Below are 27,775 nucleotides of genomic sequence, written 5' to 3' on the forward strand. Positions count from 1 at the left end.
CTGAAACTGCTCTCACTTGAAGAATTTGGGACTGTTACTGTTTAAGCAAACAACAGGAGACACTGGCTAGGCTTTATTAACTTGCTGCACGGTGCATCTGGAAGGAGTGGACCGCAACACCTTTTTTGCTTACACCACATTTGGTTCATGTCAGCATGGGAATAATCACAGCACTCAGCTGCTTTGCTCGATGCTTCCATCTTCTTTTTGAAAACAAAGAGCCCCAAAAATCAATACCAAGCGCATACCAAAGGAGACAGTTGCTAAACAAAACCGGCAGTTCCATCGGGGGAAAAAGCACGGGGCTTTCACGATGAGACACCGGGCAGGGCAGCAGGGCCGTGTTCCTGAGGGGCGGCTTCAGCGGGTGCGTGTGGTACGGGCCGTGCGGGGCCTGCCGCCGCCCCGCTCCGAGCCGCCAGGGGGCGCGCTGCCAGGCAGGGCAAGGGCAATGGCAAGGGCAAAGGCAAGGGCAAGGGCAAGGGCAAGGGCAATGGCAAGGGCAAAGGCAAGGGCAAGGGCAAGGGCAAGGGCAAGGGCAAAGGCAAGGGCAAGGGCAAGGCCGCCCTCCGGCCGCTGTCCTCGGGGCCCGGCGCAGCCTCGGGCCCGCTGGCCGCCGCGCCCGGGTCCTGGGGTCCACGCCGCGGCAAGCCACGGAAGGTAGCTGCCGGCCTCCCGTCGCCCTGTTCCGGGCTGGAGTGTGGTGGCAGACGGCGGCGTCCAAGCCCTCGCAGACCCTGTATGCTCAGTCCCCTCAGCGCAGCCGGTGGGACCGTGCACGGGCCGCGGGGCAGCCGCCGCAGCTGCCCTCGGGGCGGGGGGGGGAGTTCGCCGCGACGGGAACCGAGCCAGCCTCGGCGGTGCTTCCCCTTCCCCTCCGCCGCCACGGGTGCGCCCGCGGGCAGCCCGGCCCTGCCCGCCGCCCCAGGCGCCCCACAAGTCGCCGCAGCCGCCATTCTGTCGCCCGCGGCCCCCGCTCGGCGAGAGGCTCCTCACGCCCCGCTCCGCAAGGGGCCGGCGGGCGGCCCAGCCCTCCCCGCCCCGCACACGCCGATGCGGCCACCCGTGACTGAACCCCCCCGCCCCGGCGTTCTCCCAGCCTTTGCCCGTTAAACGCCACGCACAGCCGCTCCGGCCGCTTCTCCGCCCGCCCTCTTATGCTAATCTGCCGGGCTTTACATATCCCCTCCCAACGGCCAGCCCCCGCTAAGGGCTCCCCGCGAGCTGTCACCGTAGCACCGGCGCGCCGACACTCCCCCGCCGGCCGCCGCAGCGGCCGCCGCCCGCTCCGGTGAAGCGCAGCCCCCCGCCGTTACCCTCCGGTGGCGGCTGCGGGGGCGGCTCCCCGCGGGGCCGCGCCGGCCTAGTGTGGGGGGGCGGGTGGCCTGGGGGACGGCTGATAAGGCTCAATCCAAAACTGTCGACCCAGCTACGGCTTACAGATTATTACATCTAATATCTATCCATAAAAAAAATCTATACATCTATGATTGCGCATATGTATCTATAAAGGTACTTCGGAGGACCTCATGATGAGAAACGAGCCAATTCCTGCATGCCAAAGGAATGTTTTATGTACAGGTGTGCGGCGCTCCCGTCCAGGCGATGGCTGCGGTCGGATGCGGGCGCGGTGCGAAGGCCCAGCCGGACCCGCGCAGCAGCGACAGGCCCGGCGGCCCGCGGGCCCCGCAGCGCACTGCCGGCCTGCCCGAGCGCAGCGCCCGGCCCGGCCCCGGCCCCGGCCCCGGCAGCGGCAGGCTCGGCCCCGGGGAGGAACGCTGCACAGGTACGTTTGGTGGGCTGGTATCTTCTGTGCGCCCCCTCTGATCCCTTGCAAGGAGGTGTGGGGAATGGGATAAACACAAAGGACATGCTCGGTTGGTAACCGTGTTCTGGGTGACGCAAAACAGGAGCTTGGGTGGCTGTGGTTTCTTTATTGCAGGGTTTTAGTGGTAATCTGTCAAGAACCTCCAGTTTGTATTTTAGTTGAAGAAAAGACACTACCAGATAGCGTGTGTTTGGGTTTTTATTAGTAGAGCACCCCGAAGTGGTCTCTCTGTAAGGGTGTTGACACCCGCTGTCATTTGGACTTCCTGCAGCTTTCCAAAATGCTGGGCTAGATGGCAGGAACAGTGCTTGCTTTCCTGGCCGTACCCAGGAACAGCACGCACTTTCCCAGCCATCCCTGCCCTGCCCCGCGCCCTGGGCACCGGGAGCAAACCTGGCACAGTCGAGCTCCTCAGAGAGGTGACTGACTGCAGAGCTGGGCAGCAAAATCCTTTATCAAGTAGGTAGTGAAAAGGGCCAAGAACTGAGAATGATTTATATGAAATTGTAATAGTAACATTTTTTTAAAGGGATGTAAAAGAAACAAGTGGTAATATTAAGGACATTTTGCAGGTGATGCCACCAACCATTTTTTACCACACAGGTTGATGTATGAACCTAAAGCAGCATGAGGAAGCATGCACCTTCAAGGTCTAAACCTGATGCTATTACTGATACAGTTTAGAGTGCTTGGGCTAATTTGTCCGTTAACCAGCCTTTCACTTACGTGCTTAGTGTTGAGCACACATGGTTCAGTTTACATACATGCCTAAAATGTAAACATGCATGAGTCTTGTTGGATCTCGGCTTTATTACCTGTATAGTTAAATTTCTGCACACACACACACCCCGACCCCCACCCCCCTGAGTGTTACTTCTTTGCTGCTTTGTAGTGATTTATGAAATTTGATACTGGTACAATGCCCTGAAAATGGTAAGGCTCTATATGCCTGTGAATTTTAATGACCTTGCATTGAGTATTTTACAGGCTTTTATGATAGATTAAAAGTGCTGAGCACTGGGATGTTGGAAGCTTCAGTGTTTATAAAACAATGTTTGGTTACATATTTTGGCACAGTCCTGCTGGTCTAGTGACACAGTTACTTCTGGCATTGCATCACTGCTAGAATTACATTTTATTGATGAGACTCCCCAAAATATTTTTTTCGCTCTGATGTTTGAAATAAAGCCAACTGGGTTTAGTTTCTCTGAAAGACTATGTTACAGTATTGCTGGGATAGTTGGTTTTTTTCCCCTTGTTTTAAGGCCTGTTTATGTCTTGCCCATATAAAGATGAGAACTGTGCTCTACAGAGATGAATGGGTGTGACATATGCTGTAATTATAAACACTTTCACAGGCTGTCAGCTGAGTTTCCATGGCTGAAGTATGTTAATTTTTCAATCTTTTATGCCATGCTGCAAACCCACAGTGAAAGCTAGGAGTAATAGATGCAGTTATTTGGGTAAAAGAATCCTTTCCACAGTGATCAAGGAAACAGTATTTATGTAGAATTGAGAAGAGTGGATGAAGAGAGAGTGAGCATGCCTTAAAAAGTCAGGGCCCGATTCCGCACAGCTGTGCCTGGATGAAGAATCCTTGCATTCATAACCGCTGTCACTGATGACAGTGAAATTATTTATGTGGGTTATGAACTATTTGTATAACAGAGAATGTGCAAGACTGGAGTCTTAACAGTACAGTAAAGCTGCCCTAGGACAAATTCTTCCAGAAGTTTTATTTTGCAATAATTAATTGGATGAACTTTTCCTTCCCTCTTTCTGAGTACAGTGAAACGGAAACTCACTTCTTTGATGATGTACTCTCAGTTGATCCAAATGGGGATATGTAAAGTTATTTACCAGTTCCCTAGACTGTATTTACAGGATGCTGTCTGAACCCAAGATGAGCAACCTACAGTTCATATTTAATATGGCCCATGTGTTCCATGGCCCACTGAAGAGCAGTCACTTCTGCAGCAAGCACAGCCAGTGGCCAAATGTCTGTTGTATATGTTTAATTTCTCTAGAAATAAAATTCTCAACAATGTTGTTTTTCAAAATATGAAAGGCTTTGTCGAAAAATTTCATCTCAATATGTTTGAACTATTTTAATAATGCTGAAACTATTTCTTCTCATAAAACGCTTTTGCATGGTTTTGGACCAATTATTGAGAACAATTCCTGTTGAACATTTTTGGAAAATCCAGATTCATGAGGACTTGTTGCAAGTTTATTGATTCCCTGACACTCTTCACTGGAAGAGTATCTTGAAAGAAAAAATTCAATTAGCTTGCAAGTCCAGAAGTATGACTAGATACTGAACTTGAAGATTTGTTGCCTGTATAGCAACATGCATCTCTGAAAACTCTTCTGTTTAGCATTGGAGATTTGACATTTGACCAGATTAGAATTTAATTTGATTTTTGACCCTGTTTTATTTTCCCATTTTGGTTTTAGTGTTTACCAATTAAAAACCCCCACCATGTACATGTGATGTATTTAAATGGAAATTAATCGGTCTTGTCTTACAATGTCTTCGAAAAAAGAAAAAAAAAAAGGTGAATTTGCTTGGAAATCCCTGCCATCTTGGCATGAAAACTGATGTTCATTTTTAAGGGGAGTTGTCCTAAAAAGTACTGAATATGCTTCATAAACAGAAATAAAAAATGTGAAGGGTAATAAATGAGAATCTGCAAGCAGGTTTTCAGGTCCATATTTAGTCTTAAATAAGTGACGTGATTTTTCAAAGGTGCTGAGCAGCCAGCCGCACATGTGAATTCCACTGGAGTTCTCAAATGCACAGTGCTTCCAGAAGTAGAGCAGTTGCTCAGTATCAGCAATGTGAAATTTTTAAAAGCTTTTTCTGTATCCCTTAAAGTTGGTCAGTTCTGTTAAGCTGAGTGCCTAAAGTACTGTTCTAAGATAACTCCATTTTATCTTGTGTCATCTTCCTTAAATTTAAGTTTTGGCAGAGGAAAGGCTTACGTAGTGAGGTCACTGAGGGACCAGAGATGTTGGCTGGCAGCCTTGTACTCCCGCTTGGCTGTGAGCGGTCTCTTATGTTGCAAAGTTCATGAGCATTTATAAAACAGAAACTGTGGGTCTACTGCAGATCTGGCAAATCCTGTTCTTAGCCAGAAGGTTTTTGCTGTTTTACCACCTCTTTTTAAATGAAAATGGTCCATCTCTGTTAATACTGATAAACATATCAAAAGCCAGAAACAATACTTAAATGTGAGTCCAAGCCTGGATAGCAAAGTATTCTGTAATTTGTCCTACTGCATGTTTTCACTATGTCTATTTTATTCTGCCTGTTACTGCAATTTTAGAATCTGAAATATAGGTAGTTTTTTTAAAAAGTGGTTGTATTAGTATTTTCGTATTTTGTATTACCTTTTAATTTATTATATTTTATAGTTATTTAAAATATGATAAATTAAGTAAATGATTATATTTTAACTCTGATGCTTCTTGAGGCAACATGTTAATGGAGAGATTATCAGCTAGCACAGTCAAAATAATTCATTTTTTTTGAATGGAACTATAAGAATTTCTGGATCCATGTCTTCCGCTGACACGCTAGATGATTGTTGCTTTCTTTCTCTTTACGTATATTGCCACAAAATACCAGGCACAATAGTTTGTCTTAAGTGTTTTTTTCAAGTAATAGCTGTACACAGTATATATTCGTAAATGGCAGAGGCAAAACTCTCCCTTGGCTTATTTTCTCAGTATTTTGATAATGCTAAATCCCCTCTGGGGATGGAGCAACTAAAGTCACAGTGAATCTACTTTTCCTCTCAACATCTTCCCCAATTACATGTTCCTGTTGAGCTAATTTGTATGTGAAACAAACAAAACAGCAATGTTATATGCAAGAATTTGTTGTTATTGCTTAGCTTTATTTGGGTTGAGTTGTGACCTGCAAACCAGCAATCTTGCCTGTAACATCAAAATGCAGAACTGTTTCTGCTTTTATTTTTGCAAATTATAGCAGTAATATACAAAGCTAGTGAAATTAATGCCATAGTGTATCAGAGTGCAGAAACTTGCAAATACTATATCATAGCTTGACCTTTTGATAGGATAAAAATATAATCTAATTATAAATTTTCTTGTAGTTCTTATGTGTTGTGTAATGTTTACTGGGATGTTGTGAGGGAAAGCTGGGTGCATTTAAAAGTTTTGTAAGTCAGTGACATTATTTGGAGACAGACAACAGAATGTTATGCTATTTAAGACAGTTATCTTTAAGAAGTTAGTTTCTTCTTTTTTACTGTTGTGGTGGGCTGGCCGGGGCCGGCTGCCAGGTGCGCACCCAAGCGGCTCCATCCCTCCCCTCCTCAGCTGGGCAGGGACAGAAAATCCACGGAAAGGGTCTGGGCGGAGGTGAGGGCAGGGACAGGGGCAGGGGCAGGGCGCTCGCCCGGGCAAAACAGGCTCGAGTCGGGGAAAATGAATTTATCACCAATCAGAGCAGAGTAGGATCATAAGAAATGAAAACTGAGCCTTGAAACACCTTCCCGCCGCCCTGCCTTCTTCCCAGGCTCAACTTCACTCCTGACTTCTCTCCCTCCGCACCCCTCGTGGTGCCGGGGGATGGGGAGTGGGGGCTGCGGTCAGTTCACACCTCGTGTCCGCCGCTCCTGCCCCCTCGCCCCCAGCCCGGCCCGGCCCGGCCCCCGCGGGGGCACCGGCCCTGCCCCAGCCCGGCCCGGCCCGGGCTCCTCTCCCCGCGGGGCCACGGGCCCTGCCCGGAGCTGCTCCAGCGCCGCTGCCCGCGGGTCACAGCCCCCTGCGGGCACCCCCTGCCCCGGGGGGGGCCCTGCCCGGGCTGCGGGGGGGGAGCTGCTCCCCCGGGGGCTCCGCGGGCTGGGGGCACGGCCCGCCCCGCCGGGGGCCGCCCCGCGGGCTGGGGGAGCCGCTGCTGCGGCGCCTGGAGCCCCCCGGCCTCCCCCTGCCCCGGCCCGGGGGCCGCGGGGCTGCTGGGCTCGCTCGCACTTAAATACACGATCTGAAATACACGGTCCCTGCGGCTGCCACCGGCACCGACGGGCTCGGCCTTGCCCAGCACCGGGCCCAGCTCGGAGCCGGCTGGCACGGGCTGCACCGGGCACGGGGGCAGCTTCTGGAAGCTTCTCACAGAAGCCGCCCCTGTGGCCCCCACATCCACCCACCACCAAAACCTTGCCCTGCAAACCCAACACAACTGTGTAAAGTAAAAATTGTGGTTTCCATATCGGAATTAAAAGTTTTCCTGTGAGGTGCGCTACAAAAACCAAAGAGGTACAAATTGTTACTTTAATTTGAGAAATTATGAGAAAAATGTTATTTTTTACAAGTCAGCTTTTGTTACCAGTATTACATATTTGTTGGCACTTACAAACTACTGGTTGAGTTTTTTCAAGTCTTGTGTGAAGGATTCAGTTTCGTAGCTCAGCCAATCTGAAATACCTGGTTGCAGGATTGGTAGTTAATTGTAAAGAGCTATGCAAATAATGTATAAAGTTGTAGGAATTGTAGAAGTTCAGGCAGAATCCAGTGGATTGGCATTAGGTCTTAAAAAAAATTCTCTGTATGGAGCTGTTAAAAGAAAGAACCAAGACATGGGAATCCTGCTACCTAACTGGGCAATGGCACTCAACTGATAAATAGAATAAAAAAAGCCTATTGCCAGCTCCAGGATGAAATATTTCAAAGTACAGGTTTTCATATGGCTTTCAGTTAAGCCTAATTTTAAAACCTAATACAAAGCAGAAAAGGAGAACACCATGTAAAGTGTCTTAACTTTACGTTTTATAAGGTATTAATTTAATTTATCGGGCTAATGTGTGTCCATCCTTTTTCTCTCTTTCGCACTGCAACTTCAGTGGTCAGTAGAACCTGGAAAGGACCCTCCCACTGCGGGGTTAATGAATGTTCTTTCCAAGTTTTGACCAATACCCAGTCCCCTGAATTTTGTGGATTTTAAAATTTAACAGCGTGGATTGAGATATCAGCCCCTTTTCCCTCAAGTTTTCCAGATTCTTTGATATGCTTTCAATATATTTGCAAATTTCCAAACTTCCTCCTTCGTAACTGGCCATCTCTTGCTGTGAGATCAGGGAGGGAAATCCAAACATAATTTCATAAGGGGGAGATCCCTAAATCAGTCCTGGGTTGCGTTCTGACCCTCAACAAAGCCAAGGGTAAACATTTCACCCAAGATAGCTGTGTTTCCACCATTAATTTAGTAAGTGCTCATTTTAATGTCTGGTTCATTCTCTCTACTCGTCTTGAACTTTGAAGGATGCCATGGGGTGTGTGGTTCCCACTTGATGCCTAAGGCCTGAGTCACTTACAGTATTATCTTGGAAGTAAAGCGTGTTCCCCTGTCTGAATCAATTTGTTGCATTATCCCATATCTAGGAACTATTTGTTCTAATAAAATTTTTGATACTGCATTTGCAGTGGCCCTTACACTTGGAACTGCTTCCACCCAGTGGGTTAAATGGTACACTATCACTAAAAAATACCTCCACCTCTGGACTTGGGGGAGCTCAGTAAAATCTACTTGGATACTTTGAAAGGGACGAAATGCCAAACTTCTCCCCCTGTTGGTGTTCTCCTCATGGCCTTCTTACTGATATTTTTGGCAGGTTATCCTGAAGTTATCTGGCCATCATGAAAACCCTGTACACCCAAAATGTCTTAAAAAGTGATCACATAAGGCTTAAGTTCCCCAGTGAGTTTGTTGGTGTAATTCCCTTATCATTTCTCGCATAATTTCTTTGTTTAGTATCTGCCTTCCATTGTGAAGGAACCACTTTCTGCAGGGGTCCTTTGGTCCCCCAGTTTTTATCAACTCCTTTTCTTCCTCCTGTCTGAACCCAGGAATTCAGGTGAGCTGGGTAGGTTCATGGGTTATTGCAAGCACTTTGATATTCCCATGCTCAGCAGCATCCCTAGCTTCCTGGTCAGCTATATTATTTCCCTTTATCTCAGGAGTATTTCCCTTTTGGTGTCCCTTAATGTGGACTACTGAAATTCCAGCAGGTAACTTTAGAGCTTCTATTATTTCTAAAATCAAGCTCTTGTGTATCAACCCTTTTCCTTTGAATGTAATAATCCTATTTCTTCCCAATTTTTCCCAAATGTGTGTACCACACCATAAGCGCAATGAGAATCAGTATATATTGTTCCTGTTTTTCCAGTCAAGAGCCTAAGTGCTCAGTTTAGAGCCTAAAGTTCACAACACTGGGTGGACCAGGATCCGGGGAGTTTTCCTTTTTCCATTGTTCTTATCAATTTCCCGTCGATTATGGCATATCCCAATAATCTTTTTCCCTGGATAAATCAAGAAGATCCATCTATGTATATTCATTCTTCCTCAGGGAGTGCATAATCTGCTAGGTCCTCTTGGACTCTAGTTTGATAGCTAATCAGTTCCATACAACCGTGTATTAACTCCTCCTTTGGTTCCCCATGTAAGAACTGAGCAGGGTTTAAAACCTTGCTGGTCACCAATGTCAAATCCTCCTGACTGAGTAAGATGGCCTCATATTTTAACATCCTACTATCCGTAAGCCATTTTCCCACCTTTTGATTATATTTCTGATAGAATGCGGGGTTTGTACCATCAATTTTCCCCCAAATGTAAGTTTTCGACTTTCCTCTACTAAAATTGAGGTGACAGCTACTGCTTGAATGCATATCAGCTAATGGCTACTGATGGGATCCAACATTTTGGATAAGAAGGCCACAGGCTTTTTAATCCCTCCCCAATCCTGATCCAGTACCCCATGTGCCACACCACCTTCCACATTTACATATAAATAGAAAGGCTTATCCAGGGAAGGGAGGCTCAACACAGGTACTTGTGTCAATTTGGTCTTTAGTTATTCCAAACTAGCCTTGTCTTCCTTTGTCCATGTGGAACTTTCCTCAATGAGTTTGTCATACAAGTATCTTACTACCTGCGTGTATCCCTCAATCCACAACGTACAATATCCCAATAGCCCCAAAAGTTTCCTTATCTCAGTCTTATTTTGAGGAGTGGGGCAGGCAGGGAAAGTATGCCATTTATTCTTTCTGGGTTCAGTGTACAGCTTCCCTGACTAATTATGTGCCCTAAATATTTGACCTCGGGTTCCACAAACTGAAGTTTCTGCTTGGATACTGTCAGTCCCTCCAGTTCTAAAAAGTTCAACAGTTGTATGGTCGTTTCCCATACTTCTTCCTCTTCCACCCCTGAGACTAATAGGTCATCCACATATTGTATTAGCTGTGTTCCTTTGGGGGTTTGGAATTGCTGGAGGACTTGCTCCAAAGCTTGTCCAAATAAGTTTGGGGATTCGGTAAACCCCTGGCGTAATTTTGTCCATCTATATTGTTGTCTGCGTCCATTGTAGGGATTTTCCCATTCAAAGGCAAAGACATCTCTGCTCTGCTTACCCAGTGGGCAAGCTCAAAATGCATCCTTGAGATCAATTAAACTAAAGCACTTATGTTGGGGTGATACTTTGCTTAAAAGGGTATTATGGGTTGGGTACTACAGGATATCGAGTCATGTTTCTTTTATTTACTTCTCAAAGGTCCTGGACCAGCCAGTACGTCCTGTTGGATTTCTTAACAGGAAGGATGGGAGTATTGTGAGGAGACATACAGGGTTCAAGAGTACCCTTTTCCAGAGCATCAATTATTGGTTGGAGCCCTTTTCATCCTTCTAGTGATATGGGACATTGCCGAACCCTTATTGGACACCCTTCATCCTGAATAGAAAAGACAACGGGTTCTATACCCAGGCTTCCTCGGCTTCCATCCCCAGCCCACACTTTAGGGTCTATTCTCAACTCATCCTCCTGAGTCAACCTCAAAATTTTTACCACCATCCTTCCTTCATCGGGAACAACTCCTATCCCTAGGTGAACTTGTAGGTCTCTTTCCAGTAAATTGCATCCTGCCCCTGGGACAAATAAAATGTTTCCTTTGCCCCTTTGGTTATTCCTTTTCATCTCTATTTGTCTAATTATTGGAGCTTTAAACCCTTCCCCTTTTGCTCCGATTATTTTTATGGTATCTTTGCTTACTTCACATCCCAGAGGTACTTGACACACAGATGTTCGTTCCGCTCCAGTGTCCACTAGAAATTCTAATATTTCCTCCTGCGGTCCTACTTGTAGATTTATCAAGGGCTCTAGGTGGGATCCTTCCCCCAGGAGGAATTGCCCCTGACACCCCTAGTCCTCCGCAATGTCTTCCAGGGTCATTTTAAAGACCTTAAGATCTGTATTTCACTTCGGACATTCTCTTTTAAAATGTCCTTCTTTCCCACAGTAAAAGCAGCTGCTCCCCTCCCCCCCGCCTTTGGGAATCCCTCTGTTTCTCTGAAGATCCCCGTTCCTCATGGTGGCGATCATTATCTTTGCTTCAACTTTAGCCTTTTCCTCATCCGTCTCACATACACTTTTTGTGCTTCCCTTAGTAGCTCATTTAGCCCTTTTTCTTGCCGACCTTCTAAGTTTTCCAGCTTCCTGCAGATGTCTGGCCAGGCATGGGTAACAAAGTGTACTTTCAAAAGGGTCTGCCCCTCTGTACTCTCGGGCTCTACTCCGGAATATTGTTGCATGTTTTTCCGGAGCCTGGCTAACCACTCAGTAGGAGTTTCATGCTTATCCCGTCACCCATCAAAAGCCTTTGCAACATTCTGTCCCTGGGGAATAGCCTCCTTAATACTTTTAACGATCAGGCTACGGTAATCTGACATATTTCTCCTGTTAGCCATATTATGATCCCAGTTGGGATTTGTTAGGGGCATCTTCTGATCTCTGGGTGGTCCTTGTTGATTTTCCTTTTCCCAAACTCTCATGCCTGCTACCCTGATCATTTGCCTTTCTTCTTGGGAAAAGATAATGCTCAGTATGGACTGCATTTCTTCCCGTGTGTAGATACTGGGCCCCAGAAACTGATCAAATTGTTCAGCAAGCCCCAGAGGATCCTCTAATAAGCCCTTAATCTCCTTCTTGAAGTTCCTCGCTCCAGTAGAAGTCAAAGGGGCATTCACAAACCCAATGACCTCCCTGTGCCCCTCCCAATGGTACTTCTCTAAGTGGAAAAAAACCCTCTGACTTCCTGCTCTTCGCCTGGTGCTGTCGCTTTAACAGTTTGTCTCCATCTTGTTCTGGGAGTCCTGTCGGGTCAGAGTGTACTTCCTCTTTCATCAGGCCCTCCTGTGTCCTCACTTGGAGGGGCATTAGGAACTACCGGGTATGGAGGGGGCAAGGACTCAAGGGGGTCCCATTTATGACATGATTCCTCTACCTCCTTTGCTCTGAACACTCCCACTGATCCTGGCCAAATTTTCCCTTTCCAGCAAGCAGCGTATTCATTCTGCTCTGGATTAGGGGGTTCTTGGGCATTCACATAGTGGTTTAATGCTTGGCAAAGCCAACCCTCAAATGACCCATAACGAAGCCAATACAAATGATCTGGTCTAATCTCTTCCTTGGTCCACTCTAACACATAAGATATTTTATCATTTTCATTTTGTCTTTATCCTTAAGTTTTCTCAGTACTTTCCCAGTTTGCTAACATCAACCCCAGTGGACTGACCAGGGGTATTTCATTCGGTATTCTCTGGCTCCCCTTTTTCCTGGGACTCGTTTTGCTACTTCCCTGTCCCATATTTTCCCTGGGGCTGTCTTCCACATGGCTTTCCACTCGCTTCATCTCTTCACCCGCCAAGTACCTGGTGGGATGTTGGAACCACGGTTAGAAAGACTCCACACTGGCTGCCTGGAAGGGGGCTACCCTGCCAGGTCTCACTAAGTCATGCAGTCAAGCCCTCACTTCCCACCCAACCGAGTAATACTTACAGTCCATCTTCTTACTTGGGCCTTCGTGCACGTGAATTACAGGCAACTGCAGCTTTGCCTCCCAGGGAGCTCCAAGTGGCTTTTGCTCTAAGAGCCTCTGCCTCTCTCTGGGGTGTTTGGCTAACAGTCCCATGGTCAGAGGTGTGCTGTCAGAGTTCACGGAAACCAGTGAGGCACGCCTCCTACCTGACGGTCACCAAAGATACTGGGGCCAGGAGAACCGGTAATCCCAGACGAGCCCCTAAATTTGTTATAAATACGTGACCCACTAAAGGTAGGTTCGGAAATCTTTATTGCGAGGCAAAGTCAAAGAGCAAAAACCACAGTGCTGGGTGCATGAATCTAGCCAGAGGCGCGCCTAATGAGTTTAAATATGATCTACTTATACCATTAAGGTTGCATCAGCCATATACATATTCATTATTTTCTCACAACTATTTACAATATTCTTTGAAATGATTTAAATAACTCCCCCCCCCCCGACTGTGGTTGCTCTTTTCAGTCATTGGGGTCCTCTGGTGGTCGTGCAGGGATGAAACCAAATGTCTTCCTTGCAGTGAACTTTGGACCCGAGGAGGGCAGCTTGTTACCTGTCCAGCACAGCACTTAGTGAAAAGCCAGTATCTGTTCGTTCATTTTTCACACTAATGATGCCACAGAAAGCATAATTCCTTGAATAGTTACCCTGTTTTTAATTAGCTAAAGGGAATCACTGACCAAATCAATTTGAACAGAAAACAAATTTCAATGAGAAAATCAGTTTCTGTTCCTTTCTATGACAGTATACATTGCTAAGATTGGAGGAGAAAAATATGATTCAAGTCTAAGAACTGTAACTGCTGTCAAACTCTGATGCCTGCATTTTAGCACTTCAATGGATATATATAAAATCAGTTTGATGTTTAGATTCAGTGGGTGCTCAAAACTTTCACTGGATTCAGCCATACTGAGTCTTATAAAAGCCTCTATTGTTACTTTTTATACATACAGGTTCCTAACTTCAGATACAAAAATGTGAAAGGATTTGGTATGAATATGAATTTAAATGTTTTCAGACTTACAGAAAGTTTGGTAATGGGGGAGATCCGACAGAATTTATTTTCTTTTGAATCTGAAAATACAAAAATTAACTGTTTGTCAGAAGCAAAAAACCCTTGTGTTAAGATCACAAATTCCTATCATACCATCTTAAAGTTTTTGCTTCAGTTTGGGAGGAATAGAGCCACAGCACTGTCAACCACTTTTGACATAGGACTTCAGGCATATGACTGCCTGAAAACTGGAGAGACATTTGGACTTATGTCCTCTCCACTGTGTCCTTAGCCCTCAAAGGTTAGGGATCATTTTATCTGTTCTCTATGATAATAACTCTAGAATTTTCAAAACCATCAGTGTCCCGCTTAGTTTTTAACATATATATTTTGGGAAGTTTCTACAGCTTTAGAAAAAGAAATAGTAATAAAAAAGAGTGGAATGTCACAGCAAAGGCTGAAGGACCCATAAACCTCATGGACAATGCTAGCTTTTGGGATACAGGCAAAGCCGGTGAATGCAATTTTACATAATTTCTTGCATATCGTTCTGACTAGTGCTTCCTAGGCTTAGGCATCAGCCAGCAATTATTTTTCCCCAAAATGCATCTCTGTGTTTTCATTCAGTTGGAACATTAGCAATGCAGTCTCCCTCTGGGCATATGAACCACCATAATCTGCCAATTGCCTGCATGTGCAGCACTAGGCAGAGCACCGAGCAGAGTGATGGAGCTGGGATGCCCATGCTGGATAAGTAGAGCAGAGCAGGCACCAGGCGTGAAACCGGGGTGCCTTCCATGTCAGAGAGCTCAGGTCAGAGCAGGTTTGACAATGCTTCTGCACAGGGCAGGAGGCTGGAGCCAGGAGGCCATGCAAAGATCTCGAGAAAGGGAACTGGTCATTTCTAATGTGGCTTCCAGGCAAGGGCAGATTTTGAGCTTTGAGTGCAGCAAGCATTCATCCAAGAGCTAACTGAGCTGCTCCAGGGGAACTGCAGCGAGGAAAAGAGAGCCCAGTCTGTGGTGATTGTTCGTGGGCAGACAGGCAGGTTCCGTGTCTGGACTCTTGGCTGAGGCTGGTGGATTACTGCAGTCCCTGCGGCCAGAAGCAGCCCATTTGGCAGGTTTTTCTGGTAAGTTTTCCAACAGTCTCTTTCATCCACGAGGACCAAACTGCAGAGGACTGGAGCAGCCCAGTCTTAACCAGGCACTCACCAGCCTGTGTCTGCCTGTGTCCTGTTGGTGAGGAGGAGGAGGAGCGACTTCAGCCCACCCTGTTCCCAGCCCTTTGTGCCAGCCGGCACCCGGCCATGGCTGCTGCTGCTGGAGTCAGGCACTGCCAGGCTGCATGCCCCACTGCTGCTGCTGAGGAGGGCACAGGGGGGCTTCTCCCCTCACCAGCACAGCCACCCACCCTGGCAGCGTCAGCCTTAGTGCAGAAGACGGATCAGAGACACGGAAAGTTGCTCATCGGTGTTAAAATCAGAACGTTGACACAGTTGTGATAACTCCTTGATGGCCCTGTGTGACATCCACAAGTAATTCTGCATCGCTTTTTCTGTGGGGATCAGCCGCAGATATTTTGTCCTTGGCTGTCTGAGAAGTTCAAAATGTAGTTGGAAATTATGCATAGGATATATATATAGTTAAATATACTTTTAAAACTCTGTTATGAATGGCCTGATTGAGGAGTGGGGATCTTATTGATGAGCTACATAGAATACTTTTCAGGAATGACAAAAAGGTTTTCTTGATTTGGGTAGAAGCAGTACAGAACCATAGAAATGACAGATAACTGTGGCAGCATCAGCAACCTCTGACGAAATATAGAGACAGCAAGAAAGTTTTCCCTTTGGCTCAAAAGCAGTTGATGGGATATATCAAAACACACATATTTATCTTTAAGAGGTAGCACTATACCCTAGCTTCGCATGCTTCTGTTGGTAATCAACCAGTTATGAATTTTTCTTCAGGAACTTCTAGGTTTTAAACTTACTGGAATTTTGTTGTTTAAATCATAGTGAACTTTCCTAATTCCTTCAAACTCCCTACAGCCTTTTAGCTCCAGCAAAAGTCAGCTCTGTGATGGAAAGTCAGTTCCTTTTTCACAGCAATTCACTCTTTGCTAATTCCATGCTTTGGAGTCATAAATGTGCCTTTACAAATGTTGCTAGCTTTTGAGCTTTGTCAGGTATTGTGGAGAATATGAAGGTTTCTGTAGTCATGCTTTGAGTCACTCAATAAGAATACACGTCCTCCCCCCCCCCCCCCCCCCCCCCCTTTTTTTTTTTAAGGAGACAGGAGAAAGCCTATTATACTGAATAAAACATACTGCACTGAAATACTATTGCTTATATGTCCCACTCCCCTCTAGTGAATAGAAGTGGAACTGCTCCATCTGATGCCATGCCATGGATCTCCAGCTGTAACCAGATTGTGGAAATTTTCTTCCAACTTTCAGTGACAGAGAATTATCTTTTATGGAGTTGAACAAAGTGAACTTTCTTCTGCTTTTTTTATTAAGGACAAACCAGACCTTTATTGTAAAGCACGCCAAGTTTGCTAAATTCAGTCCTTCACACACACACACACAGTGCCAAAGTAAGTACAAAATTAACCTAAACAACAGTAAAACTGTATTGTTACTGCTGTGTCTGTGCATCGCTGGGTTTGAGTAATAGTTTCTTGCTTCTTGCCCCTGTTCACATACACACAGCATTTATTTTAACAATGTTTACTGTTTTTTTGGTTGTTGGTCACAGATATAGGTGTGCAAACCAAGATAAAAATACTGATCCATGTATTTTCACTTGAACATTTTTGTTGAACAAGTAACAGAGGAAGCCACTGTTATAAAAATGGTGTGTACATGATAAATGCTCTGTCAAAAGTCAGTTAACAAGATATGAAGTGTGAGATTTCTCTGGCCAAAGGCCAGTCATATAGTTCGGTAGTCACCCTGGTCTGTCCTTGCTACCCGTGGAGATAAGTACAAGCATTTAGGTCTTCATTCATCTAAGGTATGCAACGAAAATATGCTTGTACTCAGATGCTGATTGTTTCTACCATTTGCATGCTACAGACATCTCAAGCTAGCATGAGGTGGATCTTGTATGATGTAGTCTAAAAAAATCTATCTGTGTTTGCTTCTTTGCTCTTTAATTGGTCCATTTATTGGCATAATAAACATGTCATTTATTGGTGGTATTGGTGAAAACAACTTCTTCTTTTACACTGACAAGCAAAGTTAGTCCATTAGAGTTGCACAGGTTGTGAAGGTCTCATTCTTAGCAAAGTAGCCTGAAGAAGTAATGTAAGACGTAGAAGCAGTGTACTCTCAACCAACATAACATTTGATGCGAGGCAACTGTATACTGGATATGTCTCATTAAAGGAAAAAAAAAAAGAGGACCATGGATCCAAAGATGTTTTCAGTCATACCTAAGAAATGCAGAGGTATGCTTGAGAGTAGAATTTTCTCTATAAAATTTGATATGTTTACATATCATATTCACACATTAAAACTGACACTAGACAGGCATTCACTTACCTGAAGACTAAAGAATGGGAAGTGTGAATGTGGCTGGGAGGCCAAGTGTAACACATTTCCTTGCTTTCCTTTTGGGATAATTTTGCATTTCACATCCTTGCGCTTTTCTGAGAAGCAAAGCTGCAGTTCACCCTTACTGTTAAAGGATGGCAGCTGATGTTGTTTGTAAAGGCTAAAAGCACTTTTTTGTCCTTTTTAACTGAAGGAAGTGTAAAAAAAATATAATGCAAATCCTGTGGCATCTACTTAGGCAAAACTCACGCTGGGATTTCAGTACTCTAGCTTTTTTCTTATTTGTGGACTGTGCTGTACATCACTGCAATTCTGTATTTTCTCCCTTGTAAAAAAAAGGGTAAAGTCCTGTTTGTTATTGCAGAGCAGTTTGAGAACTGTAGTTGAGAAGTACTATTACAGAATTGTTATTAAAAACAATCTCTTTTCCAGAGAGATCAGTGCTTGCCCAGCCGACATTTGTGTTTGAAAAGAAGGACCATCCTTTGAAGGTAAAAAGCTTTTTTGTTTACTTCCTATAATTGATAAAAAATGCTGAGAAATGAGGATTCTATAGACAATGATCCTAGCAGTAATAAAGGATTTTAGCCCAGGTTAAGACTTGCAATAAATGGTCTCAAAACAGAATAAGGCAGACTAGAAACTAGAAAAAAAGAATGCTTTTAATGCATATGTGCTGCATTGATTTACTTTGCGTCCTGGTCTAGCAAATGGCTGTTCAATTCTCCTTGACCTTTTCATGCTTATTTTTTTTTTCCAGCGGCCTGCAGAACACCCGGTTTGCAAAGCTGAAAATGGTAATAACCACCTTATTGAAACAGTATAACAATATATTGGGTTATTCATAGGTCTAACTGTTGCCTGTGAAAATAATGTTTGGATCCTTACTTAAATCCTTGTTAATCCTTGTAGACTAAGACTATGTCAGTTGTACACACTTACTATGTCCTGATATATATGTCCCAGTCTTACCTCAAGAATTCTTCCATTTTAACTCTCACGTTTACCAGAAAGCCAACTCCAGAAGCCCTGAAAAGTGGCCAAGTATATTCGTCAGCTGTATGAGCTCTTAGCTGCCTTTTTCTATATGTTTAGGCTACACTTATCATTCTTAATGTCTTCTGAACCTACGGGCTATGAACTGACTTTAAGTGCTATAAGATTTAGGTTCCCTGGACTTAGTAGAAATAAAGAAGACTCCCTGGGGCTTTATGCCAGGTCTTGACTGAGATTCCAAAGCCTTCTTGCTCTTAGCTACTGCCTTATAGCTGTTCCTGTAAGTCACTCCTAGAATTTATTGTGGTCAGGTTTTAATTTTGTGTCATAACACTGTGCTGAAAACTCTTGCCAGTCTGTCCCTGCAGAACATTATATTTACATCTCTCTAGATTTCATAAGTTGTTTCCGAAAACGTGCAAGATCATCATCTTTTACTTTCCAGAAGTCTGACTCTCAGGCCAACACAGGTATGATGTTTAGCTCCTGTTATGTTTTAATTACTGTAGTACTGTATTCTCGTCTGGTAAAAAAAAAAGATTTTTTCTGTCTAAGAAATATTTCTGCACTGTGGAAGTGCTGCAAGTCATGAAAATTTAAACATTTATATAAACTTGATGGCAATTTCCAATAACACCGTTCTTAAGTAAAAATATTTTAATTTTCTATACTTAGTATTACATACAGTAGTGAAAAATCTATATAAATTTCATATCTTTTCCTTGAATTGCTCACAAAGTCATAGGAGGAGGAGGGATGGAAAGGAGTGAGAGTCCCTGGTTTGTGGCAGAAATCAGTGTTCCCTGGGCAACCCCTGAAAATGTAAAGCATTTCCAGAAGGGCCCGTCCTTCCATCCAGCCAACAGCAGACCTGGAAGGCCCTTTAAGAACTGTGTATTTCTTCCATGGGAAATGCACACAAGTCACTGAAGCTACTGTGCAGAAGGACTGATCTGGTTTTTACAGTGTTTATTTAACATACAGATGGGACCAGAAGGTTACTTCTGTATTTAGGTATTAATATGTGCACACTGTATGTTGGTTTATCTAGTCCTGTGATGCACCTAAATGTAGTTAAGAACATTTAAAATAAGTGGTTTGGTTTACTTTGGAAAATATACTGAGCTCATACACAAAAAAATCATAGATATGGTAGAAATTTTAGGGTATGCCTATACCAAAAAAAAAGTAGGGTGCAGGAGGAAGCTTGAGTGGTTGACCTCTCGATTGTCCACACTGCTTAACAGGTAGCTCACTCCCTGGTTCTGTTTTGAACCTCTCCAGCTGGTGGTCTGCAAGGCAGAACTATTACAGGGTGGACTAGCCGTAAACTCTGTGCCTGAGCCAGGCTGTGCCACTTGGCTTCAGAGACCTGTCCGATTCAGCAGCATAGATATAACCTAGCAGTCTACTTCAGAAAGCTGGTAGTTATCAGACAGTAATTTATTCTACTACTAATGAAGGCATGACATCAAGTTGGCTAAGCTTAAAATTAATCTTCTCTCTTTCTCCAAAGAAATGATAATTTCAGTCTCTTATCCTTTCAGATACAGTTCTGACTCAGAAAAGGGGGAGATCATCTTACTTTACCATCCTTCCTACCTTCCCCCCCTCCCAGCCAGGTAATTAAAAAAACCCAACAAAACCAATTAATATTTATGTAGAAAAGCAGGTATTAGCTGAAATAAAAACGTACGGAAATGCTTTTCCTGCAGGACAGAGCTGGAGTACATTGGACTAGACTGATATTTGAACAGGAGAAAGGAATGTTTTAGGAGGAAGACTGGCAGTTCAACAGAAGAAATGTTTTTTGCGTTTGGTGTTAGGGAATCCCTGCAGTGCTGGGGAGGAATCTGAATAATTTGCAAATAGGCATTTACACCCTGTGGTACAAATTATACTTGAAAAAACAGAATGGAGTTAAATAATTACATGAATTAGTTTACTTGCAATTTAATGGCGATGGTTCCTATAGGAATATAGTTTTCTATCCTAGGAGCCTGTCTTCCACCTAACCAGTAACCCTGGGAGTATTCTCTTACTTACCACTAATGGGAATGATACAGAGGTCTTGAATCCTAGTCTGTCTCTCTTACCAGAGACAGGCCTGTGACAGACATTGGCATAAAGGATTTCTAAGCAATCTTAAGAGAACACAACATTGTTATAGCAACAGACTACACTCTTTCTGCAATGAAAAAGTAGTGACTGCATGTAGAGTTATCAGTTGTGTCATTTTACAGGAGGTGGTGCATGGTTGCCATCACTTTCTGGCTGATGTTTGGTCTATTTTTTTAGAACAGTGAAAGTGTTAGTAGTGCACTGCCATCATTATACTAAGTTATTAGAGCCTTTTTAGTAGAACAGGGCAGGGTATGTTTATTCCCATGTTCTTGGGTATAATTTACTTATCTTAAAAATTGATAAGGCTGGACCAGATAGCACTGCCAATTCAATGGCTTTGGCAAACCAGCAGCACCTGGTTTTCAAAGCTGAAGAAGGATTATATGAGTTTAAAACATCCATTAATATCCAAAAGACTTCTGCCTCTAACATAGCCAGAAAACCCATGGCGCTTTCTGTGCCATAGTCTACCCCCCTGTAAAATGGAGACAGTAACAGTTGTCTCGGAGGCCTTGTTTAGATGGATAGGTTGGAATATTGCTTAGGTACTACCAAAATAGGGAGAGGTTATAGAAACATGAATTAATAATTGGTTTGTTATTACTTATTACTTATTACTTTAAATTTTGTGTTCTTTAGTGAAGAAGAATAACATATTCATGACCTCAGCTCTTCTTGAAAGAAACCCTGACTTGCTCAAAAGTACGAAAGAAGGTAACTGTCATTGCAATATTTATTCACTGTACTTCCACAAAGAGGTTCTTAACAGATACAGAAGACATAAAAATGACAACTCTTCTCTGTGCTGAGTGGTAGGCTAGGTATCTTTATAAGGTTCATAAGTTATTTTTTTGACAGTGTAGATATCCTGTGAGCTCTGTTCTGAGCCTCTACTCTTGACTACTTATTTCCGGAATGGACTGAATATAACTTTGAATAGTGAAATTCCACATTTCTAACTGAATAACTCCGCTTCTGCAGAACTCAAAGAACTCTCTTGGCATCTGCAGATGCAGGATTAAATTTGAAATACCAGAAGACAGATCTAACATAAAGCAGTAAATAAATACAAATACATTTTATAAATATAAATAAGTATATTTATGTATATAATGCATTATTATATTCTATTCTGATAGCATAACAGGGTTGGTGTCACTGCAGAGTTGTGTATTTTAGAACAGATTACAGTTTTTTCAGAATATGTAGCAAGTAAACAACAATAAATGCTACTTAAATATGCTTTGAAGCTTTCCGTTGAAGGGGAAGACGCATAGGTATGAATTGGATGTGAAGAAAAAGTATCTGTTTAAATATTTTGTCTTTGTATTTTGCCAGGATCCTTGTCACAAAGTCAATTGCAGAATGTCATTAAGCCTGCCATTTTACAACCCCCACAAGCCTTGACCTATCCTGAAAATCCTGTAGTATCTCTAGTGACTAAGAAAGAAGCACGTGTTCAGGTAAAAAGAAAAGTAATTTTACTGGCTAATATATTTTTGGAGCTCAAATTAAAAAACAACAACTCAACAGTGCTGTTTTAAAGCAGTTAATTTATTCCACTGCATGATTTTCAAGAAAGTTCCCAGATCAGTTTCAGTGGAATCAATGAGATCACTGGCATGATCTGAACTGTTAAACCCATGCTGACTGTGTTTGAAAAAATATGTCTTCTCTGCAGGCTGTCTCGACTTTGAGCTATCAGGGTTCTGTGGGCAAATCAGCTTGGGAGATCTTTTGCATTTTGTTTATTTAGAGAGTAACATTTTACCATTTTGATTATGGGCGCTGGCTTTGTACACAGCTGGAGGAAGCTCTGCCAACTACCACGTTTAAATATACGTCAGTGACTCTGGACTTCTAGCAGGTCTGTTTATAGCTGAAAGTAAGCTTGGTCTAATAAATTAATCTGGTTTTATTATTCCTAGCTATCTGAAGACAGCTCTTATTCCTCAGCTGAGAATTCAGTAAGTTCCAAAATAGTGAGGCCGTCTACTACCATGACTCTTTCTAGTTCTAAAACAACACGGTAAGTTTTTATTTAATTTTTGTCTATATTTTGTCACTTGGCCTAAGGCATGCCCTTTTGTCCTACATGTCTAACATGGTACTAAGCCTGTGCTATCTATACCCACACAGTGCTTACTGGCATTTGTGTGTGGTGCCAGGATTTGTGAGTGCTGACATGGACTCCTGCTGGGAATTAACCTCTGTGGGACAGTTTGTTTCTCAGTAGCAACTCCCAAACCAGAAGCTATTTTGGTTAGCCATCATGTATATATATATATATATATATAAAATGAAGCTTATATTCATAAGCTTTGGCAGTTCAAGTATGTTAGTTCAAAATATGTCCTGGTTTTGAATGTTTAAAATCATCTTTGTGTTCCTTTGGAGAACTCTCTTCTGATCGCATAGCTGCTGTGTCTTATAAATAGATGCAGAAAAACTCAGGAATTATCAAAATATGTCAGCATATTGGACACAGGAGAAATAAAGAAAACCATACAGGACTGATTTGGAAGACAAGGCGAGTACTTGCAACCAGTGCTTTACTTCCGTGCACATGCCAGAATTCCTGGCATGAACAGCTAGTGGCTGATGATTGTGATCGGGTGGCATCTTTGTGCAGGCATGGGTTGACTAGCATGGACTTCAGAATTTTTGCCTGAGAAAGCTGACTTCCTTGGACTAGGACATTGCCCTATGCCTTTGCCTCTGTATATGACTGAAAGAACTCATACTGGTGCAAAAATGGGCTATTGCCTCTCTGTGAAGATTGGCTCCTGAGAATGTTATGTCTGTGGTTAGCCAGCTTAGTGTCAGCAGGTTATCTTGTGGGTATTAATACTGCTTGCTGATGGTTGATGAGGGTTATTTACCTGGAAGCTGTGAGCATCAGGAATACACCTGAGATCAGCTATGATGAGAGAATGACATTTTAAAATTGCTAGGGCCACAGATAGCACATTTGTGATGTTGCCTCCTTTCCTGCTCCCACCTAAAACGGGCAGAGAACGTGTTAGCAGCAAAGGAGCCTGTTCCCGTAGTCTTCATGGCTGGATGGGCCACAGATAAAGGTTCCTGCACACAACATTTGGGATGCACAGATGAGGGGGTTCTGAGGAGGTAAGGAATTTTTAGATGCACAGGCAACTTAGATTCTTAATCCTTATCGACACGATGAGTGTCATTAGAGGGCACATGCTTCATTTTTGGAAGAGCCAGCCTATCCTTTTCTTTCACAATTAATGCTGTGATGATGCCCTGTGAGGACAGCATAGAGCCACACAACATGCTGGATTTTTAGCAGATTCAGAATGATTGTAATACATATATTGGAAAAGCTAAAGGAAGATAGTACTGACTTCAGAATCAGTTGGTGTCGATACTCCAAGTCTATCTACCTTATCTTACCTGTACGATGTCTAGGAAAAGACAGGTGAGTGGCTTTCTCTTGTGAAGTAGATGGACTGAGAAATGCAGTGCAGTGTTCCAGTACTGACAAGTTACAGGACTTAAAAGTGCTTATGATATTTCTTTTCTTTTCAAAAGAGGAATTGCTAATGTGCTTGGAGTATTTTTGTCTCAGTAATTCTGTATATTGCCATTGTGGTAAATGTTGGTTTATTTGACAAGTTGAAAACTAATTTAAATACAACTAGGTGCTTACTGCTCTTCTGAGATTGCAGGGGGGTGTAAGTGCCATTCTTCCAATCTCTGTTAAATCACTGATGCTTTAAATACTTCAGTAAAATCTTTTTGGCATAGCCGTTTTCTCAGATAACTTAACAACAAGTATTCAAAAAAGCAACTTTATTAAACTCCATAGATACGCTAAGCAGTAGTGAACATTGCAGCCAGATCTGCTCATTGCTAAGAAAATAATTTTTTAGGTTTAGTTTTAATTATCAATCAAAGTCTAACTATTGGCATTTAATTTACAAAATCAAATGCAGAGACATTCAACAGCAGGGATGGCTGCTGCCTGCAAACGTTTGTCTTGCTTTCCTACCTCTTCTTCTGTATGTGATGTAGTTCTGTAGTGAGATGAACGAAAATAATTTGTTAGCCCTCTGTTAGCTGCAGCTGTCCATATCCCAGGAAATAACCAACAGTTCCATTTCCTGAACTGGCTGTAGTAATGAACTGAAGAGGAGAAATCTGCAGTTTCATGATTCTGATTAAAAGCTTGGGAAGGAGATTGTGTGGTAAGGGATAGAAATACAGTGCTGGGAAAACACAGGCTTCTGGTCATCTATTCAGCTTTGCACAATTTCCATTTGCATGGAAAAACTGCAAGGGTTCAAGGCCAGCACTGGAAATGGCAGCCTCTCAGACCCTTCTGGACACTCTGAGAAGGACAGTACCTGGATCTACTCCCTTTCCGTAGTCTCTTCTTCGCAGTATCTTATCCACATTTCTCCTCTCCCTTGCTTCCTTGTTAGTGGTCATTCCCTGAATTCAACACCTCTGTTTTGCATCTCCACAGCAGTGTAATCCCTGACACACTTTGTTCTTGCCCTGCAGCAACATAAGGATGTTGAGGTTTTAGTAAGACTTTAAGGCTGGCACTTCCAGTTAAATGTGTGGAAGAAGGAAGATCCTGCACTGATTACTTTTTCCTTACATTTTGGAAAATAATCAAAATTAATTTCCCACAGTGTTTCTTTAAGACCAGCCTCTAGTTTCTGGGTTTTAGCTCTTCTGGAGTGCTATCCTTACTAAGTTGCTACTAGAGCAACCTAGAAGTAGCAAATGAAATTTCAGGATGGCAATTGATCACAAGTTAGTGAATTTTAGTGGGGAGTTTTCTTAAGGATAAGAAACTCATTAGTCAGGTTCCCTGTTATGGTTTAACCCCAGTTGGTAACTAAGTACGATACAGCTGCTTGCTCACTTCCCCACCATCCAGAGGGATGGGGAGGAGAATCAGGAAGGAAGGTAAATCTTGAGGGTTGAGATAAGAACAATTTAATAATTGAAATAAAATAAAACCAATAATTACTATGATTATTATTACAAAAAATATAATGAAAAGAAGGGAGACGGGGAGAGAAACAAAATCCAAAGGGAAGGGAGAAAAGAAAACAAGTGATGCACAAAACAGTTGCTCACCACGCACTGACCGATTCCCAGCCAGTCCCTGAGCAAGCCCTGGCCAACTTCACCCGGTTTCTATACTCAGAATGACATCCTATGGCATGGAATATCCCTTCGGCTGGTTTGGGTCACCTGTCCTGGCCGTGCCCCCTCCCAATTTCTTGTGCCCCTCTAGTCTTCTCGCTGGCAGGGCCTGAGAAACTGAAAAGTCCTTCACTTAGTATAAACATCACCCACCAGCATCTGAAAGCATATTATCAACACTATTCCCACACCAAATCCAAGCCACAGCACTGCACCAGCTACCAAGAAGGAAATGAACCATATCCCAGCTGGAACCAGGATACCTGCTCATAGCCCAGAACATCTATGGAAGGCTTCAAGGCTGAGAAGAGTTTTTCTGATTTCTCTTTATTTGCTTTTAGTCTTAGCAACACATCAAGGATAAGAATATTAAGAAATACTTTTTTCCTGAAGTGTAAAATGCCAGATAGGTTGTACTTGGGAATTCCTTCATCCTATGTAAAGAGGTTTCAGGCACACTGTAGTTGTGAACACAGAAACCTAAGTTTGAGAGGTGATCATCAGGTTCTGGCAAAAACCCCAGCTTAATAACAGGAATGTCTTCTGCATAACTTGTGTGCCATTAAGCCCTCTCACAGGTGGTAAATGATCTGTAAGAGCAGGTAAGTGGTGCTGAAGCATGCAGTTTGTGACAGAACATCAGATCATCTTCCTGCCAAATCATCCTTCTGGAATAGAAAGAGACAAGAACTTGGATGGTTTTGCCTTTCTCAGCAAAAGATCCAGTGACTAAGCTCGACAGAAAGCATGAACAACCTATAAGCCTTTTGTTAAAAAAAAAAAAAAACAAAACCAAAAAAACCCTCAAAAACCCCAACAGCAGGAACAACTTCCACACAAAGAAGTTTACAAGAACTTTTCTAGTGACTCTGATAAAAAATGGATCCTGTTAATTTAAAGTGGCTCTGTAATTAGCAGGTCAAATAACAACTCAACTTATATAGGAATATTCCTGAATGTAATCCACAAGTAATATGCTTTTTACAAGTTGTGACTATATTGCTATTTAAATAAATGCATTCACCTTCTTCTCTTAAAACTTCCTGAGAAGGAAGAGGCTAACTGAAAGTAGTTAGACTCAGGGTGGTAGTGGGAAATTTTTCTTTTAAAGTTATCTGTAACACCTGAGACACTAAGAAGGAAAAAGGGGCAGAAGAGAAGGACAAGTGTTGTTTTAATGTAGCTTTTGCCAAACCCAGTCATGCTCCAGATCCTAAATGTAAAGTGATTTATCTACTGTATGAAATTTTCTGCCAAATCTATGTGCCTAAAGTACAGTTGGTCACCACTAAAGGATTGCAAGTATTTAGTTTTCTTAACTTCTCATTTTAAGTACATTTGTGGAAAGGGTCATTGAAAAATGGAAACAATATCTTTCTTTCCTGTTCTAGTTATACCTCATCCTATGCCATCTGCTTTCATACCTTTACATTTGCAGTATTTATGTCAACTGAAGGCATGTGCTTTAGAATACACTGCCCCTCTGCCTTTCCCAGATGTTAGGTGGATGGCCAAGGAGCGCCTGTGAGGCACTGGGGAGTACGTTATCCTGAGGGGTACCAGAACTGCACCAACGTGAAGGGATAAGTGTTAACTGTTGATTGTCTTTTGGTGGAGCAAAAGGAAACAGAAACAAACGTAACTCATTACAGTTTCTAGAGTAAGACAATTCCTTGAGGAGGAGGAGGAGGTTGTTTTGCTTCTTGTTCTTTGCTTCTAAGGAACATCCTCAATAATCTTCATGATACACAGTGTGATACTCTCTGTTCCTTTTGTGAAATGTTGAGAATATTCTCAGATTCTTTTGAAGAATTTGTCTGGTTACTTGAGTGGTCATTTTTTGTTTGTCTTTAAGGTAAGGTAAGTGGTAAAGTAAATGCATGAACTTATTTATTTCTCTACAAAATTCTAAATAGTCCTAAATCATATTGTTATGCTATTTTGTTCCCACAGAATTCAGTTGTTTGAGGACAGAGGCATACAAAACAGCAGCAATTCTGATTTTGTGTTTGGAGAAAACATGGTTGAGAGAGTTTTGGTAAGATCCATAAAAGCTGGCAGACTTTTTGTCAAGGATAATGATAAGTACAGTATTTTTCAGATATTGATTCTTTTTATCTCCTCCTGTGCTTTTAAAGATGTGAGTAAGTACGATTCTAATGACCATTGGGGACAAAATACCTAAATATTTGCTG

General features: G+C 43.0%; 1 protein-coding gene across 6 annotated transcripts in view; it reads left to right on the forward strand.

Moving 5' to 3' along the window:
• Positions 1-1,160: 1,160 nt before the first annotated feature.
• RANBP3L (RAN binding protein 3 like) overlaps positions 1,161-27,775 on the forward strand; it is a 45,449-nt gene continuing 18,834 nt past the window's right edge. For 3 of the 6 annotated variants that reach the window (XR_008744841.1, XM_055791322.1, XM_055791323.1), the window contains exons 1-9: positions 1,161-1,786; positions 17,706-17,764; positions 18,034-18,070; positions 18,662-18,739; positions 19,817-19,891; positions 21,033-21,107; positions 21,732-21,856; positions 22,322-22,422; positions 27,534-27,618. Coding sequence is in view for 5 of the 6 variants with exons in the window: in XM_055791322.1 (XP_055647297.1) it covers positions 1,567-1,786; positions 17,706-17,764; positions 18,034-18,070; positions 18,662-18,739; positions 19,817-19,891; positions 21,033-21,107; positions 21,732-21,856; positions 22,322-22,422; positions 27,534-27,618 (855 nt within the window). In the remaining variant the exon portion in view is untranslated. The remainder of the gene's footprint in view (positions 1,787-17,705; positions 17,765-18,033; positions 18,071-18,661; positions 18,740-19,816; positions 19,892-21,032; positions 21,108-21,731; positions 21,857-22,321; positions 22,423-27,533; positions 27,619-27,775) is intronic. The other 3 variants (XM_055791328.1, XM_055791324.1, XM_055791325.1) reach the window with 1 other exon arrangement.

The sequence above is a fragment of the Falco peregrinus genome, chromosome Z, assembly GCF_023634155.1.
Source record: "Falco peregrinus isolate bFalPer1 chromosome Z, bFalPer1.pri, whole genome shotgun sequence".
Taxonomy (NCBI): domain Eukaryota; kingdom Metazoa; phylum Chordata; class Aves; order Falconiformes; family Falconidae; genus Falco; species Falco peregrinus.